We start from the raw sequence: 18,772 nt of genomic DNA, 5'->3' as shown, positions 1-18,772 counted from the left end.
TACATAATTAATTTTTGTTAGATTTTCAAATTATATTTTTTAATTTAGTTAAGATCTTAAAATAAAATACCAAATTCTTATTCAATCAATGCATGTACACTAATTTACTATGGGTAGAGTTAAATGTTCATCTAAAGGGATCCAAATTGTGATAAGTTTAAGATTCATTGTATATAAATTCCTACGGTTTTAAAACATATGTTCTGTAATTGATAATAAAAAAATATTACGAGGACTTGAAGAACAAATACAAAAAAGTAGAGAAAATAAGAGAGAGGTATGCGTGTAATTGATGGAAACGTGGAGAAGCGCCGAAATCGAGTCATGGAGAAGTCACCGAGGAAGCATCTTACAGTATCCACGTCAGACCAAACACGTGTCGTTCGAACCTCGTCTTGGAGGCTTTTTAGTTTAAACAGAAAAAAAACAAGACAAGATACTTTTTTTGGCAGGAGTCCCCCAGTTTCAGAGTTCGTTCGCTTTACTACAGTAAGTACAAAGTGAAGGGCGCGTGTTTCTAACTCTCTCTCACGGGCTTACGCATTACGTAGACGCATTTAATTTTTTTTTTTACATCACAGCTGGATACGATGGAGTTAGTGTGGTGCAGATGCAACAACATTAATTATCACAAAAAAATCTAAAATAGAAAGTTTTGAGATATAATGATTTTTTTTTCTTGTTATGGGTTTTACAATTTTACTTTGGTTTTTTCTTTTTTTTTTTGTAATAGTAGTTGTTGTTGTGTGATGAGTGTTGAGTGATGACTTCTTTCTGATCAAGAACAAGAACTTCATTGAAATTATTAACGTATTTGACTATCATGACTAGATACTTGTTGAGTGATTTCACTAAAATATTCATGTGAAAACAAAATTATAGTTTGCTGATTTTTTGGCAGAGCATCTGTATCACGTAAGTTCCAACAATTATCTGCTTTGTAAAATGAGACTCTTCGTCACATTCGTTTTTTTTTGTGTGTGTTTAGTAGTAGAAATTTTTCTAATGTAATTATATCTTTGTACTTTAATGTTAGTAGTATTGGTATGATGATTAAAAATCGATACAGAAGTTTTTGGAATTTTTCGCTTATAATTTTACGATGTCAAAAAGACTCGAATGTTTAGCTAGATTCTTCTCCACTCGTGATCGATGATCTGAGGAAACCTTCTCTTTAAGGATTCCTTTGTATATATATAAAAACCAGAATAATAAATAAGAAGTGGAAGATATCTAAAAACAATTTATTTATGACAAGAGAGATATTTTGTAGAACAGTCTCTATACTAATACTATATACTACGTCTCTTCAGATTCAAGATTAATTGGGTTTTTTTCGTTTACAATATACGAAAAGACGACTGACTACGTACGTGTGTTTTAAAATAGACGTGATCGAAGACACCTCTTCGTGAACTGTGCGAATCGGTGATGTGAAGTGAAACCAAGCACAAGTGGGAGGGCGAACATTACCACGTGTCGACTATGCAACACATACATCGACTAAGCAAACACAATCACAAGCATAGAAGGAATCATGCATGAACATATAAAAAAATCTTTTAATCAACCAGTACGAAACCAAAATATCTCGAGCATTTTTCGTTGTCAACCAATATCTTATAAATAAGCATGGGACAATGCGTGGGAATGAGGTGAAACATTTGTAATCAAATGATGTAATCATGCATTATATATAATTTGTCAATAGTTAAACTATAGTAATATCTGAGTTCAAAAACTAAAAATTTTGAATTTGTGAATACCCATATCGGTATATTTCACACCCGCTATAACCTTCTCACATTTTTTTCCACTTTCTATAAATTTTACGGATCTACTACTGCCTACTGGTTAGTTCATTGAGTTAGGTTGTCAACTTATGATCGTTTATCAAAGACATTAACACCAAACGAAAAAGAGAATTAGACGCCGAAGAAGTATATCTAGCTTTAAATTTACATCCGTTGAAAAATATTTTAACCCACATAAGTACGTAAGCTATATACTTTTTGTTTGTCTAAACATACATAATTAGATTGGCATGTGTGTGTGGGAAGTGAGAGAAGAACAGACGACATTTCCTTGTCGGGATATTTTGGATCTTAATTCCTTGTTTATTTCTAAAACCAAAAATTATTCTGTCTATTTTGGATCTTAATATACCTATAAAATACTTTAGATATTATGTGTTCATGTACGGGTGCGTTGTTTTTTTGTAGCGAATTTATACTTGATGGTACGATCAGGATTCAGGGACATCGTTTCTGTTACAAATCGAAACGATTTAATCATACTTGAAAACTGGAGTTCAAAACATTAGAATGTTTCTGATCATGTTTATGAGAGATTATATGAATGGTATATAGTGATATTACTAGCTAGATTCTGTTGTTAAAATATAAAAAAAGTACTCCCTCTTTTCATAATATAGGATGTTTAGAGAACTTTTGTTGTTTCATAATATAGGATGTTTTCAAGTTTCTATGTAACTTTTAGATTAGTTTAATACTTTCTATTATGCAGTCTTGTTTGTAATTGGTTAAACTTTTTTAAAGTGATTATTTTTTAATCTACGTGCTTTACTCAAAACATCTTATATTTGGAAACAGATGGAGTATATGTTTAGTGATAGTGGGTGACCTATATATCATTCTGTTTTTCATTACTCATTAGTCATCGGTATTGAAGATTCGATTACAGTGTCAAGTGTTCTAAAATCAACCTCACAATACGACTGAGGTTAAGATAAGATCTTACAAGGATTTACAAAAGAATATATATTAATATAAAGGGAAATATGACTGAAATGTTAATTAGGTTATAAATTAAAGACTATAGGATTTTTACAGTTGTATTTTTTTTTTTTAAATGAGTGAAATGTTAAATATGACCAAAATCACATAGTTTTAAATTGTTTGATAATATAATACAGTTGTACTTTTGTTTTTTAAAGAAATCACATAGTTTTAAATAGTTTGAAATCACAAAGTTTTCTAATCTGTCAGTTTGAATTAATTATCTAGAGATTTGTACTGATCCATACATTAGTCATTGAAAAAAGTTGACAAATTTTGATTACAAAACCCCATTATTTAAAGAGCATTATTTTTGACCTCTTGACTCTAAATTATCTTAATCAACAGATCGTATAATTAGGGTATTATAAACAAAAACACTTAAACAAAAAGAAAAAAAAAAAAGAACAAAACGAAGGGAGAGGGGGTGGACCACATGCGTGTCAAGAAAGGCCGGTCGTTACCGTTAAGCTGTGTCGATCTCTGATTGGGCCACGTTAACGGCGTATCCAAAAGAAAGCTAAACACGTGTTCTTGATCAGGAAGTGATTAAAAAAAGAAAAGAAGAATTGGACGGTTTAGATTGTATCTAGGTACCAGGAAAATGGTTACGTCACACCAAACGGTACGTGTCGGATCCTGCCCGTTGATGGTGACGGTCAGCAACTCCCCCCCCTGCCCGTTAATTACGTGTAACGAAAAAAAAAAAAATTTTGTTTGTTACTTTCTTCTTCTTCTTCACCTTAAAATCAAACCTTTTGTATTTAAAAAAAATCCCATTCCATTTCCTCTATAATATCTCTCTCTCTCTCTCATTCTCTCTCTCACTGATTGATTTTGATCTCTCTGCAAATTTTTCAAACCAAGTTTTTTGCTGTGATATTATTATTATTTTTGTTTAATAGAAGAAGAAGAGCAAAATGGCTGGGATTTGTTGTGGTGTTGTTGGAGAGACTGAACCAGCGGCACCTGTTGTTGATTCAACTACTCGTGCTTCTTTAAGACGGAGGTTAGATCTACTCCCTTCGATCAAGATTGTTGCTGACTCCGCCGTCGCTCCTCCTCTCGAAAGTTCCCGTAAACGTCAGAGACGCGAGACGACAGTGTTACATGCTCCTCCGCGAACTCTAGATCTGGAAACTAATGTGAGAAGCAACAAGAAGATTACTACTACAAATTCGAATTCCGTTACGGAAGTAGTAGCAGAGAGTTGTTTCTTCTCCGATGTGCCTAAGATCGGTACGACGTCGGTTTGTGGTAGGAGGAGAGATATGGAAGATGCTGTTTCGATTCATCCTTCGTTTCTTCAACGCAACTCTGAGAATCTTCATTTTTACGGTGTCTTTGACGGCCATGGCTGCTCTCATGTACGTTTATTTTAACACCATCTTTTAACTTTCTAATTCCGTCTTTGATGTTTGTTTAGTTTCTAATTATGGCTTTTTTGTTTATTTTAGGTTGCGGAGAAGTGTAGAGAAAGGTTGCATGATATTGTGAAAGAGGAGGTTGAGGTTATGGCTTCTGAGGAAGTGTGGAAGGAGACGATGACGAAGTGTTTTAAAAAAATGGACAAAGAAGTTAGCCAACGAGAGTGTAACTTAGTTGTTACTGGTGCAAATCGTAAGAACTCTTGTAGATGTGAATTGCAGTCTCCTCAGTGTGATGCTGTTGGATCTACCGCTGTTGTCTCTGTCGTTACTCCGGAGAAGATCGTTGTCTCTAACTGCGGCGACTCTCGTGCCGTGCTTTGCCGTAACGGTGTGGCTATACCACTCTCCGTTGATCACAAGGTAGTTTATAAGTAAATATGTGTATAATGGATTGTGTTAGTATATGTAAAACGAGATCGTTTGGTTTTCTAAGTGTGTTTTGTGTTGTTTTTGAATAGCCGGATCGACCCGATGAATTGATTCGGATCCAAAAAGCGGGTGGGCGGGTTATTTATTGGGATGGAGCTAGGGTTCTTGGAGTTCTTGCGATGTCTAGAGCTATTGGTATGTTAGATCTTTCCTTGTGTGTTTTTGCTTTTTTTGGAAAGCTAATTTTTAAACCTAAATCTGATTTGTTTTTTGTTTTTTTTTTTTGTTAAACAGGCGATAATTACTTGAAACCGTATGTGATTCCGGATCCGGAGGTAACAGTGACGGATCGAACAGATGAAGATGAGTGTTTGATCTTGGCAAGTGATGGACTATGGGACGTTGTGCCTAATGAGACGGCTTGTGGAGTGGCTCGCATGTGCCTTCGAGGTGCTGATTCGGTGGATGGTGAGGACTCTCACAACGCGTGTTCAGACGCGGCTTTGCTATTGACGAAGTTGGCTTTAGCGAGACAGAGCTCCGATAACGTGAGCGTCGTGGTGGTTGACTTGAGAAAGAGGAGGAATAAGTAATAATCAGTCGTCGTCGTCTTAATTAATTAGTGCTTTAATTGTGGGAGTAGTAATTAGTATTAGACGAAATTGTTACATAAGGCCTAATTGTAATTTTTATTCGTTTCTATTTTCTTTAGATTTTCTTTTTTTACTCATTTAAGGTTATTTTTTAAACGGTTCTTAATTCAGGCTGGGGAAGAAAAAGAGCTGTTTAAGGGAAATTGCGTATTTTATATTTTTTTAATAAATATCTTTGGGTTAAGTCATTTAGTCGTATACTCCGTAAACGTGTAATGTTTTCTTTAGGCATCGTACGTATGATGTGTAAACACTAAACAGTAATACGTTAAGTTGTACTAAGAAAACTTCTTGTTGTTGATTTTGAAATCCAAGCCGGTTTTGTACGAATCTTTAGCTATCTCAAAGTTAAATTAATTTTATATATGTGATTGGCATGGGACACACTGGCGTGGCATAGCGTGTGTCACTTTTAGCGCATTCGATTTTGTGATTGTAAAATAAATAAATAAATATTCAAGGATAAATTATAGTGAAGTTAATTCTCGATTTCTTAAAATAAAAATTAGGGTAAAGATATTGTTTTAAAATAATCTGGTGGAAGAAACTCAGCTGGAATATCAATGAAAACAAAAAAGTACAATAATTTAGTAGTATTAGATATTTTTAAATTAATGAAGATAGTTAAGAGACTTGTCTGGCCAACATTATCGAATGCTTGATGTCAGTTAAGGTCGGAATCAATCTTTTTATTAAAACGGATTTTTGATTAATTGACTAAAATAGTATCAACTAGGAAGAAATAAGGAAAAAGAAAATGATCTTCAAATTCTTTTATGAATTTATTATTATCAACTTGAACAAAAAAATAGTATATATTATATCAACCCGTAACCGTCCATTACTTGCAACTTGTCAGTTGCCACAATGACCAAATAATCAAATAGTTATTTTATGATCCAATCATGTTGTATATTAACTTGACAATAATTTTTATAATTGTTTGTTAGGCGTTAAATCATACGTTCGGGTACCTTTTTTGTGTGTTTTTTTTTTTTGTTAATATTTTTTTTTTTGTGTATTGCTAGGTTGATGAATGAGTGTTTAGACGTGGACTAGCTAATGTTTTCATGCATTATCGTTTTGAAAATCGGCAATTTAACCATCTAAAATCGGCAATTTATCGATTTTGAAAATCGGCAATTTAACCATCTAAATGGGATTCTTTGATTTTTAGTAAAACCACTAGTGTGTGTTATATGATGGGGTTTTGTTGAACACATTTTTCGTAACCGTAGAAGCTCTTGCATAAGAAAGTGTAACATCATCACACCATACTAACTACGGTAAAATTTATCCATCCCAACTGTATAATTAATCCAGTAGGGTCAGAAATGGTCGAAGTTAGGAGATTTCACCATCAAAAGATAAGGCACTGCCAAATGTTATCAGATTGGAATTGCATAATGTTTGTTATACAATCATGGATTTTTTTAGCTGTTGCCTGTTGGGTTCGTGGAAAGAGTGAGAGGGCAACACAATAAGAGTTGAGTTGGGGGATTGAGAGGGACACAACACAAGTGGGATCTTAGATAAGATTATTATGCCTACTTGTGACAATCAAACAATGACACGCGTCTATTTGGTGTATGTGAGATTTGGTTTCCAAGATTTGATGTTGACCTATCTTTCTCAATTATTCTTTAACCCTTTAATTCTTTCTCTATACATCATAATGTTGTTTCATTTTTGTCCGATTAAATATTATACTCATGTCCCCCAATGGTTCATACTTTATAGTGTTGAAGAAGGCTACATGACATCGTGAGTTCCTTGTCTTACATTAAAAAAAGTTAACAATTGAGTATCACGTATATGAAAGTCTATTTTTAGCAACCAACGAACGCTATACGTTTTTTTGTTAAACAAAATCCATTTTGCTAGCATAGATTTAACTTAAAATGTTGTTGCACGTGTTTAGAGCATAATGGAGGAACTTGTTCTTTTGATAATATGTGCTGAACGATGCAAGTACTACAGTACACATAAGTTAACAATTGAGTATCACGTATATGAAAGTCTATTTTTAGCAACCAACGAACGCTATACGTTTTTTGTTAAACAAAATCCATTTTGCTAGCATAGATTTAACTTATAAATGCTGTTGCACGTGTTTGGAGCATAATGGAGGAACTTGTTCTTTTGACAATATTTGCTGAACGATGCAAGGACTACAGTACACATAAGTAAAATGCTCGGTAATATTTTCTATTTTTCAAATCGTTTACTGATAGTTTTATTCCAAACGAAGAACAATTTTATAGAAAATGTTATTCTCCCATTGGAATCATATTCTGCATGTGGTATATGCTTCAAGATAGATAACATATCTTTTCTTACAATTTGGGTGACTTTGATGTTAATTAACTCTTATAGAGAGACTTGAGCCTGGTTTACGCCGAGGATGTGGATTGATGACCTCATGATATTACGAGACCACCATTGTCAGAAATAATATTGTATTTGATACTCGAAAATGTTTTTTCTTTTTTACTAAATGATGTAATTGTCAACGATGGAAAAAAAAAAGATGTCTTAAAATAGTAAAAGATAGAAATTTCCATATGGTATATAGTTAATTGAAGTAAAGAAAAAATAAATGTTCACGATCTAGTAAAGTTGCTAGATTAATTATACTGGAGAGTGGAGACTACCGAAGCAAATACAAACCATAGAAGAACACCATATGCAGAAGATATATGAGCGTCGCATCTCCATCTTCATGATTTAAAAGGATCCCAGTCGGATAATGATGCAGTTTCAAGGTGAAGATCATTAGCGCCAACGAGCAACTTTGTAAAAAATTTCTATACATTTTAGTTTTAGATGATGCTTCTATTTATAGTTTGATAGACTCTTTGCTGTTATCTTTCTTCTTGGTCGGTGGTCTTAGAATTTGAAGCTTTTGTTTTTTCTCATTGTTCGGCAGCTTTTAAAGTCACTGTAAATCACAACCCTTGCTTGTTTATTCTCACAAGTTACAACCTGACTTGCTTCTCTTTTATGAATACTGTTTGACTAGTTTTCTTGAACTCTAGGCTAAGCTGAATTCACATTTATAAAATGTGTCAGAAAATCAAATTAGAAAAACCTAAGAAACAACCACATATAACATATTGCTCCACAAGAACATGATATTTTCGATTTATGAGCATACCTGATTAGGGTATGAACATTCGGTAATTATGTTTGCTCATAACTTATAATATTCTTGAATTTTGGCTTTTTTTTCCCTCTTTTATATGGGGATTGGAGGATGCCACCAACGCTATAAATAAAATTAGTCATTATTTCTTCTTTCATTCATAATCAAAAACGAACGGAAATTACAAAACCTTGGCGAAACCAAAATAACAAATAACTATAAAAGTAAGTTCGGTAAGTTTCTCGCAAACTGCACTAATCCGTATTTTCTTTCCTGATTCAGTTGGGGGTTTTGAGTCTTTTGACGTTCGTTCAGTTGTAGAAAAAAAGACGATAACTTTAGGGCCAAGCAAAGTAATATGATATAGTAAATAATTATCTTCCTAAACCATAACTAACGATCCATATATAAACAACCAGAAACGAAACTTTAGGGCCAAGCAATATTTGAATTTTCACTTCCTAACTTGCTACACACGAAATATAAATTGAACCAAATCTTTTACGAGAACCGTCATCAATGCCATCAAAGATCTCTCATCCAGATCACCACCGGAAGAATTAGGGTTAACTGAATCACGCTCATCCACTGAAGAATTTAACCCCGTCTCCCACAAGAATGCACCGACTGCAAAATCTTTTTTGCAAGACAAGTCACCGACATCTATTGGCAGACCATAGAGTTTGAGAAGTCGATCGAGTTCTTCCTCCGACATAATCTCGTACTGTTCCTTTGTGTAATTCGGGTACTGAAGAGGCATTTGAAACGAAGACGATGACCAAGGAGAAAACAAGCTGGCGAATCGGTCGCGTTCGTTGTCCGACGATGAAGTACTACTAGATTGGTTTTTCCCGGCGACATCTAGAGTTTGGACAGAGTCTTTGTGGAGATTTTGTAGTTCGTCACGGAAGATAATGCTGAGTTGTGAAACCTTCTTCATTTTTTTTCCGATGGAAATCTAAGATTTGAGCTTCTACTTGAAGAAAAAATTACTTATGGTAGTATATATGTAGCTTCAAAATAAATGGAAAATTTCTTTTGTAGACTAAATTTTTACAAAAGGAAATTTTCTTATTGTTTATTCAATGATACGAAAATCTCATAATTTACAAATTCAAAGAATCTACTTATTAACATTTTGTTAATTAGACGAAATAAAAGGAAAATTAACATAATTTTTTTTTTTAGGAATAATGTAATTCATGGAAAAAACAAAGAACACATGTTCGATATGATATATTTTGATTCCTGTCTTGAGAAGTTATAACAAATTCACATAGTTTACCAAGTCCCATTAATTAACTTACACTCACGTATAAGGCGAAAAAAAAACTCGTATCTCAAAAACCATTTTCAAAAAAGTGATAGTAAGTAGTGTCAAAGCTATCATATAACCTTTGCGAATATATGAGATTGATTAAAACCTTTTAACCTTAAATTGGTAGCATGCCTTATGTAATAAAGAGAAGTTGAACAACTTCTTATCTATTCGTACATAACCAAACCAACAAACAAAATGGTCAATAAACAAAAATCCATAACAGGAAAGACGAGAATGAGAAGAGTTTTAAGGTCTCATCAGACATTTCTTTCTAGGTAGGTCTTGGAGTGGCCCACTCAACCCTGAGGATGAGGTTGTCATACCCATAACCATTCAATTTGTTGATTGCTCGTTGAGCGTCTTCTCTGCTCACAAAGTTGACGAAACCAAATCCTCTGCTCACTCCAGTTTTCTGATCAATGGCCACGTAGACACGCGTGACAGCTCCAAACGGATGGAACAGCTCCATCAAGTCTGGTTCACGGGTATCTTCAGACAAGTTGGTTACACGCACAGAGTTCTCATCGTTCCTCCTCCTCATGTCTGAACCAACAGTGCTTGCACCTGCTCTCATGCTAGGCGGAACATACGCAGCCTTGCCAGTTCCAGGCGCAGCGGATGTGGTAGATGATTCCCCTGTGGGTGGCTTGTCGACGAAGACATCGGTTGGTGCAGCTAGATCCTTGTAAGGGCATTTTGATGTCCAGTGATCTCCTTTCTTGTGGCATATCCTGCACAACATGAGAACCGCACCTTTACCCAGCTGAGACAAACCGTCTCCTGCTGCCTTTGAATCATCCGCTTTGGTACCTGAATTATCACATCACATACCGTTTAGATCAAAGATTACCTAATAAACAGTGAATTCTGTACTAAACAGTACTACATAGCCACAGAATTACTAATCTTTGAAATTATCCTCTATCAAACATAGCAACTTAATCCTGCACTAGAAGCCCATAACTAACACCATCTTTGGTGGGCTATACATACAGATAGACTGATCAAGAAAGCGCTACTAACATTGACAAGGAACTTATCATTGAAACAGAGGGATCAGTTTTAAGAACACAAAAAGTAGACATTTCACAGGACAAAAGCTTGAAGATTTAACAATCTAAACTAAAAGCTTCACATCATCAAGTAAGAGAATTAAGTAAAGCTGAAACATTTAGGTGTACAGTAAGCAGCCACAAAAGTGAGAGCACAATGTCAGCTCCTACTCAGGAATGGGACTACAAACAAGAATCAACTGATATTGGTGACATACTGACCAATCACACAAAGGAAGTAGCCTCACGGCTAACATGTGATTCGCTAATTGGTCACCTTCCTCCAATAGTCTCAGACTAAAACAAACAAGACTAATGAAATCAGATACGATCCCTAAGTTAGAACAGATCAAAGACAACATCTTTAAATGTGAGTACTTTATCCTAGCAAAATTGATTTTAACAATCCCACGAATCTCAAAGAGATAAGGAATTTACCAGGAGCTCTGGGACGTTCGAGAAGAATCTCTTCGGTTGAAACCATAGTGAGATGGCTCCCAGCCTCTTCATTAGCAGCATCACCAAACTTAGGCCAGTTCCTCCTCTCCATGGCTCTTTTGTTGAGCCTCGCGGAAGCTAGCTTACGGACACGTGACTTAGTCGTTATCTTGACCTTGTTTCCTTCATCATTGAATTTGTATTCGATCGTGGTCTTGAGACCGTTCTCGTCCGGGCCAATCACTTGCTTGGGAGGGAGCAGGAAATCCAAATCGTCGTCTTCGTCCATCTCCCCCCATCGGAACTTGCTTGTTTTCTGCTGTGAATCGATCGCCATCGTCTCTCGTTTTTTTGGGATTCAGATGCGCCGCTTTTGCCTCCTCGGTTTAACCTAAAAATTGAAGAAGAAGAAGAAGAAGAAGCTCTTTTAGGGTTTCGTATCTTATCTCTCTGTGCGATTCGTAACTCCGCCTTATAACTAAAACGCAGCGTTTTGATCTTTTGCTCTGTTGCTAGTAGACATGTCAATTAGGGCTAAAGCCCGCAGGCTGGCCCAGCCCGGCTTTGAAAAACATCGGGCTCGGGCTTAAATATATATGTCCAGAAAAAATCAGGCTTTTCGGACTCAGTCTATTCGAGCTATAGGGTTTTTCGGGCTTAGCCCGACCGGGCTCGGACCAACCCGAAAAACCCTTTTAAGAAATATATTTACTTTTTTGTTAACATTTTTGTTTGATTGCAATATTCGATAAATGATTTATTGTAAATAAAGTTTTAAACTATAATCCTAATTTTCATATTTACTTAATAACCTTATTTAATACTTTTAGAATGTTTATCTATGATATTTTATATGAATTATATATTAGTTTATTTGGTTAAAGTATAGAAATTTTATTTAATTTTAAAATTTTTCTATTAAATTAAGTTGGTTGTAGTAAATATAGATAAATTATTAAATTTTTGATTGATTTGTTTTATAGTGCACCTTTGAAAAATGCTTTTTAAGGCTTATAAGTTTGAATTTTTGATCTGTAAGATAAGCCCAGAAAAGCCCGGAAAGCCCTATAGCCCTATTAGGGTCGGGCTCGGGCTTTAAAATATAGGTTCGGAAATATTTCGGATCAAACCGGGCTAGACTCAAACATATGCGGGCTTTACGGGTTTCGGGCCGGGCCGGACCGGACTAGCCCGATTGACATCCCTAGTTGCTAGAGAGTAGTAATTTTGGTGGTTATTGGTCCAGTGATCGAACCTTACCCTCTGCAGTATATGTTTTTTGGGCTTTTTATAATGTACCGATTTCACAAACAAGCCCACATGTTTTTGTCTACCAAAAACAAAACTCTGCGTATAAGAAGTAAAGGAAGATATTGTTTAGCTGAATCATTACCACACTGTAAAAGGCTAAAAGAGTAGGAGTCTCACTACAACTGACCTTAGTGTTGAGCAGCAATACAAGGAACCTTATAGAGCAAAACACTACATTTCTGTCTGCGATTTTAACCTTGTATTTCTCTATTCAACTAACTAGAACAAAGAGCCGTATCTGTAATCAGATAAGTGGCCTTATAGAGTTACTAGCTTACTACTAGAAAGACAAGAATAACTGCGATTGTTTGTGCACATGATGGGAGGAATTGGAGTTTCATGTCCTTAGTTGAAACCGTTATGTCCCGGTTTGGTTTTTGCTTCAAGATCGAATCAATGCTTCCTGCTGACTTTAAAGTTCACTGTAGTTGCGCCAGACAGCCCGGAACTCTTCACGGAATGTGTTCAAGCGTGCCTTGAGGTTTGGAGTTCTCAGGGTTGCGTGAAGAAGGATCACTAATGGATAAAAGAAAATTTCAAGTTAAAGGATGGAAACTTGACCATATACTGAAAAAGAGATAAAAGAAAAAATCCTTGGAAGTAGTATAACTTACTGAGAAGGGCAGTGGTAAATGCATAGAGAACCCATAGCAAACCGCAGGAAGTAAACCACAGGACAAAACTAGCTACATAAGGAAAATGAATACTTTGCAATCAGTTCACCAAGAAGTTTGCATATCAATAGGTGAGAGAGATTGTTTAACAAAGAGATATAAATACCGGTTAAGCCAATCAAGACAAATACCAAACGTGGCTGGCCACAAACGTAGACTGTCTTTCTAGTTGCAGATCTCCCGCGGATGACAGGCCTGAAAGGTGTAAGCAAGCAATAAATACCAAAAAAAATCTTCCAGGGGAATCAAATTAATAGTACTTACATGTGAGGAGGCCTCATCTTTGCAGCTAAATGTGGCGAGAAATGCCTAATGGTCCGGATCATCTTCTCATTAAAAGTAGCTGCAAAACTGCAAAAGACAACAAACCCCCATAGAGCGTTTGACATAGATGCCAAGGAAGACACATGATTACATATACACACACAAAGCCCTCAGATTAGTAACAACTAAATCACTGAAAATAGAGAACCTTATACAACACTCAAGTTTTTAGAAACAACGTCAACATCTATTGAATTCTAAGCAGAGAGACTTCAAGTGCTAATCACTGAAGCTAGAGAAACCTTAAAACACTCAAAGTTTTAAGAACCAAGGGCCATTACCTATTGAATCTAATACTAAGCAGTAAGCACAACCACTACAAGGGCTGATCATTGAGCATATAGAGAACCTCCTCCTAAACCATTCTTTTCTCCTCCTAATCATTCTATAGATGTGAACCAACAAAAAATAGGGTAACAAATGCATTTATAAGCAACAATAAACACAAGAAGAAACTAATAGGAAAATACCTGTCGTTTAGGAAAGCTAAGCTTAAGGCTGTAAGAGCAGCACCAAGAATGGCCAAAGGTCGCGTGATAAGTGCAAGTCCTGAGTCAACAAAAGGGGAGAAAAAAAAGAGTTTTAACACCCTGTTGTTAAGTATCAACCACAACTCAAGAGAGGATCTTACATAAAAGAACCCAGATTTCTCATTTAGAGCTAAAAAAAGAAAAGGAATTCCGAAACTTTGAACATACCCAGAACGAAAATCAACAGGATGAAGTAATTCGTCCTATAGCTGAAACAAGAATGAATCAAAATCAACACTTGGATTTGCAAACACGAATAAGCATATATATATATAGAAAAAGAGGGTAAAGAGTTAAAATATACTAGTAGAGATTGCATTTGAGACGGCTCATCCATTTAGAGAAAGATCGAGGAAAAGCGAATCTGGAGAAGAACTCAGCCAAGGAACGAGGACTCGTCGACCATTCAACCTCTCTTAGCGCCTCAATCACATCCTCAGCAGCTACGCTATCCCAATCCATCTCTTTCTTCAACAACTACAGAGATCGATATAATTCACAAGAGGGAAACAATAACCTGCTACACGAATTCGAAGACAAAGATGGAAAAATAGGGTTTTAATTAGGGATTCGAATTCGTGGGTATTTTGATTCTCAGGTTTTGTTTTGTGTTTTTTTCCCTGTGGTTCAAGCAATGAGGGAAGAAACAAGGAAAAGTGAAGATTGGCACGTGTGTTGTGTATTCATTCAGTGCCTCCCCGCGTGCGAAACGAACATAATAGCGTGCGTGTAACAGATGATGACGTGGCATCAACGTAGTTTGGAAGGAAAAAAAAAATTAAGAAAAATGTGAAAAAGTGTCTGAGCCCGGGTTCGAACCGGGGACCTCTAGTGTGTGAGACTAGCGTGATAACCGACTACACCACCCAGACCTTCATGTCTACTTCTCTACTTATCTTCATATATGCAAAAACATATGAACGAAACAAAGAATGTTTGCTGTTTTCGTTTGTTCTTTCTTTTTTTGGTACCACACACCGTGCCGTTCGTGATCTACTAGCTCTCGCATCCTGCTCTTCTATTGGCTTCTTCTTCTTCTTCTTCTTCTTCTTCTTCTTCTTCTTCTTCTTCTTCTTCATCAATCATCATTATTCACCAGCGTCGACTTTTTTGTGAATCATCATGGCGATGACTGATGACATTACTCTATGGGAGATTTTGTTCTGAATCGAAAAGCAGGTGGTGATCCATAGAGGAAACGCTGGTTCGTTGTGTTGTCATCGTTGATCCCAAGGCGCAACAGAGGAGAGTTCAGTTTGATGTCTGATTATGTCAAGGTTGTTTTACTCTCTTTCTGATTTCTCTGTTTGATTATGGTGTATTTTCTTAACGTAAACAACAACGCATATGCAGAGTCTTGGCCTGGAAGATGACCTTTCAAAGATGAGCATTATCCATGTAGCCGGAACCAAAGGCAAGGTAACACAACACACACACAAGTGTGATCTTATTTTTTGGTTTCTTCTCTTTAATCATATAAAGTTTCTCTATCAGACTTGTAGTGGTACTCTGAATACTCTATTATTAGCTGATACATAGTTTCTTTGACTCATCCTGAGCTGGATCTTTATTTTAATGAAAACCCTGAACCTAACAAAATGGAGCTTTGCTTGTAAACTAAGGTCCATCAAGGACACTGGTTTGATACTTTGATCCTTACATATTTGGGACAGAGAGAGAGAGAGAGAGAGGAGACTGTTTTGTTGAAGCCATCTTGGTTCATCTCCCCCAAAAGAAATACATTTGAGATGATACTTCATCTCAAGTCTGTCTTAATGTTTGTGATTGCCGTCGTGTCAGCTTTTTCTCTAAACAGTTCAAAGAACAAGTAACGGTTACAGAGTTATCATTTTTGTAGTAGATATAACCTGGACAACGATGACCACATTCAACGCAATACGGTCTAGTGATGTTACTGTTGCGACGAACTTCCACTTTGGACGAGTAATACTTGAATCTGAAACCAGGCTTCATATAAGCAGAAGATGTGAATATGCAATGAAGGTGGATAGTGATACAACATTCGTTGCATTTGTAGAACCTTTCCCTTGGATCAACCTCTTTCTCACATACTTCGCACCAATACTTACCACCTGCTTCTTCTCCATAGCAAAGAGACAGAGGATGCTTGTCGTATTTGTAGCTTACTAGAGTTGGAATTGTAGCGCATTGATAACACATAGCAAATTTGCATTTAGTACACTGTAGGTAAGACCGCATACCTATCTTCTTGCAACCCACGCAACCAGTCTTGTTTTCACCTTTGGAAGACGTTGAGATAAACAGAGGATGTTCATGACTTTCATGCGTGAAATAATCAGGAACTGATGAAATACATCGAACATCTATCTGAACTTGCTTGGACACACAATTAGCTTTGGTACATATGTACCTGAAACCAGTGAACTTTCTAGAACAAGCTGAGCAATTGATGAAATCATAGTGTATTCTAGGAGAGGCGTCTAGAATGAGAGGGTGTTTGTGTAACGCATGACTCAGTTTTCTAAGAAGGCGAGCACATACCTTGTGAAGAAAAAAATCACAGTGCGTGCAATTGTAGAAATCACGACAGTCTATAGGAAGGATGCATGCTTGACATTGCTTCTCTGCATCTCTAACACCATCATACTTCTTGAGCTTTAGAAGATGGTCATGAGAGAAGTGTCTTATTAAGTCATCACCACAAATCTTCTTATATGGGAGGATATCTTCAATCTCGTCTGGTACTTCAGGTGCCCGTTCGAGCTCTTTCCCGTCCCATACGTTCTCATGTGTTGCACATTTTGAATGAACTACGTAAGAGCAATCCTCGCGGTTGCAAAAATATTGGCCGTACTTGGTGTCAACTGTCTGGTAGCATATCTGACATGGTGAAATCTTGGATTGGAGGAAAGGAGTGTAAAAAAGGCGATGCTGGTGACGCGTGATCTTTATAACTCGTGGTAAGTTGATGCAACTTTGATGGACCATGTAATCACATTCATAACAAGCATAGCTTGGATCCAACACATTGACCAACCCACAATCATCACATGGAGTCAAGAGTGGTCGCTTGTAGAAGACGAGTTGATGATGATGATTCTTCGGGTTTGTGACAACAAGAAGTGGAACATTTTGGGAGCAATGGAGATCCAAACAAAAGTTGCACATAGAGCAACGATAGAACCAGTTGCCTTGGATTTTTTTGCCACACCATGAGCATTGATCAGATTCGACAGATCCCAACATCTTAGGATCAGAGATGTTGGAGCCAGCAGATACAACTGTAGCGTAGAAAGACTCATCTATATTACTGTCTGATACGCACCCGGTTTCGTAGTTTCGGTAGGTGAAAGTAAGAGGGTGTTGGAGGTGATAAGGATGTGTTAACGTCTTTGGGAACATATGACAAACTCTGTGGAACACCACATCGCAGGTTTGGCAGAAGAAATGGTAGTTCTGGTCTTCGATCAAGGGAGATTCATATTCACCGCATGAAAAACAACTAGAGTTAGTGTTCCCATCTAATCTAGGACAGAGTGTGTGAGGGTGAGTTGAATGAGAAACAGGACATCTTGGGTTTTCTTTAGGAAGAGCGGGTGGCTCTGAGATTTGTCTCAGTAATGAAGGGGAGATAGGAGGTGTAGTTACTTCTTCTCTGTCCATCTTTTTGCGGTTTCTCCTTTTTTCTTTTTTCATCTTTTTGCCGTTTCGGTTATGAGCTCGTCGAGGTGGAGATACTTCTTCTTTGTCCATCTTTTTGCCGTTAGCTCGTCGAGGTGGAGCTACATCTTCGTTATCCATCTGTTTGCCGTTAGCTCGTCGAGGTGGAGCTACATCTTCGTTATCCATCTTTTTGCCGTTTCGGTTATGATAACGTTCATATCCAAAAGATGGAAGAGGTGGAGGAGTTGGAGGAGGTGGAGCTACTTCTTCTTTGTCCATATTTTTGCCGTTTCTGTTTCGATACCGTCCAAATCCAAGAGGTGGGGGAGGTGGAGGAGGAGGTACTCCTTTTTTGTTCATGTTTTTGCTGCTTTGTTATGATATTGATCGATGTATGTTGATGTTCTTCTCGTGGAGTTAAGTAAATGGGAGTGTTCATATTAATAAACAAGCATATCCCCTCCATATCTTCTACTAGTGAGCACAGTGTTGTCTATATTATTAGGAATGACCAGATCTTATACTTTGGTCATCGTTTACTTGTGATAAAATTATCATTAAATTTATTCCCTTGACCTGTTTTCACGCTGTGTAATGCACATTCAAAAATATATAAGATCAAGGTTAATTAAATCTACAGATTTGAATGAGACCAATAAAATTTCTGTAGAACTATTTTATACTTTCGTTTACTTTTAATAAATGCTAATCTCAAGACCTGTTGTTTCCAGGCTGTGGCACATTCAAAGGAAGATATACAAAGATTTAGATCCATGTTCTATCCAGAATTTAAATAACAGATATAGCTCCAAAATTTCTGCATAATTAATTACTTTCAAAATAAATGTTCTAAATATATATTGAAACATTATCTTAGCATTCTCATATTAATGGAAAAGACATACAACAAAATATTGAATGTAAAACAAACTTGTATAGAAATTAGAAATCGGTTTCCAGTCAAACATTTTGGCGTAGTTCTTTATGTTTCTGTCATCTCCAAACCGAAATGTAGACAGTGTGGTGTGGGGGGGATGAAATCTGTGGCAATGTACGTACGTGATGTTTGGACAATGATCTTC

General features: G+C 36.4%; 6 protein-coding genes and 1 non-coding gene across 7 annotated transcripts in view; 1 reads left to right on the top strand and 6 right to left on the bottom strand.

The window, feature by feature from the left end:
• On the top strand, window positions 3,576–5,551 carry LOC104745341 (protein phosphatase 2C 37). Its single transcript, XM_010466541.1, has 4 exons — window positions 3,576–4,165; window positions 4,256–4,588; window positions 4,687–4,792; window positions 4,892–5,551. The coding sequence occupies exons 1-4, from the start codon at window positions 3,719–3,721 to the stop codon at window positions 5,188–5,190; spliced, it is 1,185 nt and encodes a 394-aa protein (XP_010464843.1). The 5' UTR covers window positions 3,576–3,718; the 3' UTR covers window positions 5,191–5,551.
• On the bottom strand, window positions 8,865–9,335 carry LOC104748137. Its single transcript, XM_010469821.1, has one exon. It carries the CDS (start codon window positions 9,333–9,335, stop codon window positions 8,865–8,867), a length of 471 nt encoding a protein of 156 aa, XP_010468123.1.
• Window positions 9,806–11,668, bottom strand: LOC104745339 (eukaryotic translation initiation factor 3 subunit G). Its single transcript, XM_010466540.2, has 2 exons — window positions 11,207–11,668; window positions 9,806–10,526 (listed from the first exon to the last, which is right to left on the bottom strand). Exons 1-2 carry the CDS (start codon window positions 11,541–11,543, stop codon window positions 9,988–9,990), a joined length of 876 nt encoding a protein of 291 aa, XP_010464842.1. The 5' UTR covers window positions 11,544–11,668; the 3' UTR covers window positions 9,806–9,987.
• LOC104748136 (PRA1 family protein A3) lies at window positions 12,580–14,724 on the bottom strand. Its single transcript, XM_019236534.1, has 7 exons — window positions 14,350–14,724; window positions 14,214–14,254; window positions 13,986–14,064; window positions 13,456–13,542; window positions 13,298–13,386; window positions 13,132–13,203; window positions 12,580–13,033 (listed from the first exon to the last, which is right to left on the bottom strand). The coding sequence occupies exons 1-7, from the start codon at window positions 14,505–14,507 to the stop codon at window positions 12,930–12,932; spliced, it is 630 nt and encodes a 209-aa protein (XP_019092079.1). The 5' UTR covers window positions 14,508–14,724; the 3' UTR covers window positions 12,580–12,929.
• Window positions 14,844–14,917, bottom strand: TRNAV-CAC. The gene has a single exon. It is a non-coding gene; the product is annotated as a tRNA-Val (tRNA).
• Window positions 15,496–18,156, bottom strand: LOC109129062. The gene is made up of 2 exons (XM_019236640.1): window positions 18,140–18,156; window positions 15,496–18,060 (listed from the first exon to the last, which is right to left on the bottom strand). Exons 1-2 carry the CDS (start codon window positions 18,154–18,156, stop codon window positions 15,807–15,809), a joined length of 2,271 nt encoding a protein of 756 aa, XP_019092185.1. The 3' UTR covers window positions 15,496–15,806.
• The window catches only part of LOC104748135 (putative pentatricopeptide repeat-containing protein At1g28020), a 1,220-nt gene continuing 849 nt past the window's right edge, over window positions 18,402–18,772 (bottom strand). The window contains exon 4 of the mRNA XM_019236639.1: window positions 18,402–18,422. Coding sequence (XP_019092184.1) covers window positions 18,402–18,422 — 21 coding nt within the window. The remainder of the gene's footprint in view (window positions 18,423–18,772) is intronic.

The sequence above is a fragment of the Camelina sativa genome, chromosome 15 (assembly GCF_000633955.1).
Source record: "Camelina sativa cultivar DH55 chromosome 15, Cs, whole genome shotgun sequence".
NCBI classification, from domain to species: domain Eukaryota; kingdom Viridiplantae; phylum Streptophyta; class Magnoliopsida; order Brassicales; family Brassicaceae; genus Camelina; species Camelina sativa.
Note: the sequence above shows the minus strand (reverse complement) of the source record. Positions and strands in the feature narration are given on the sequence as shown.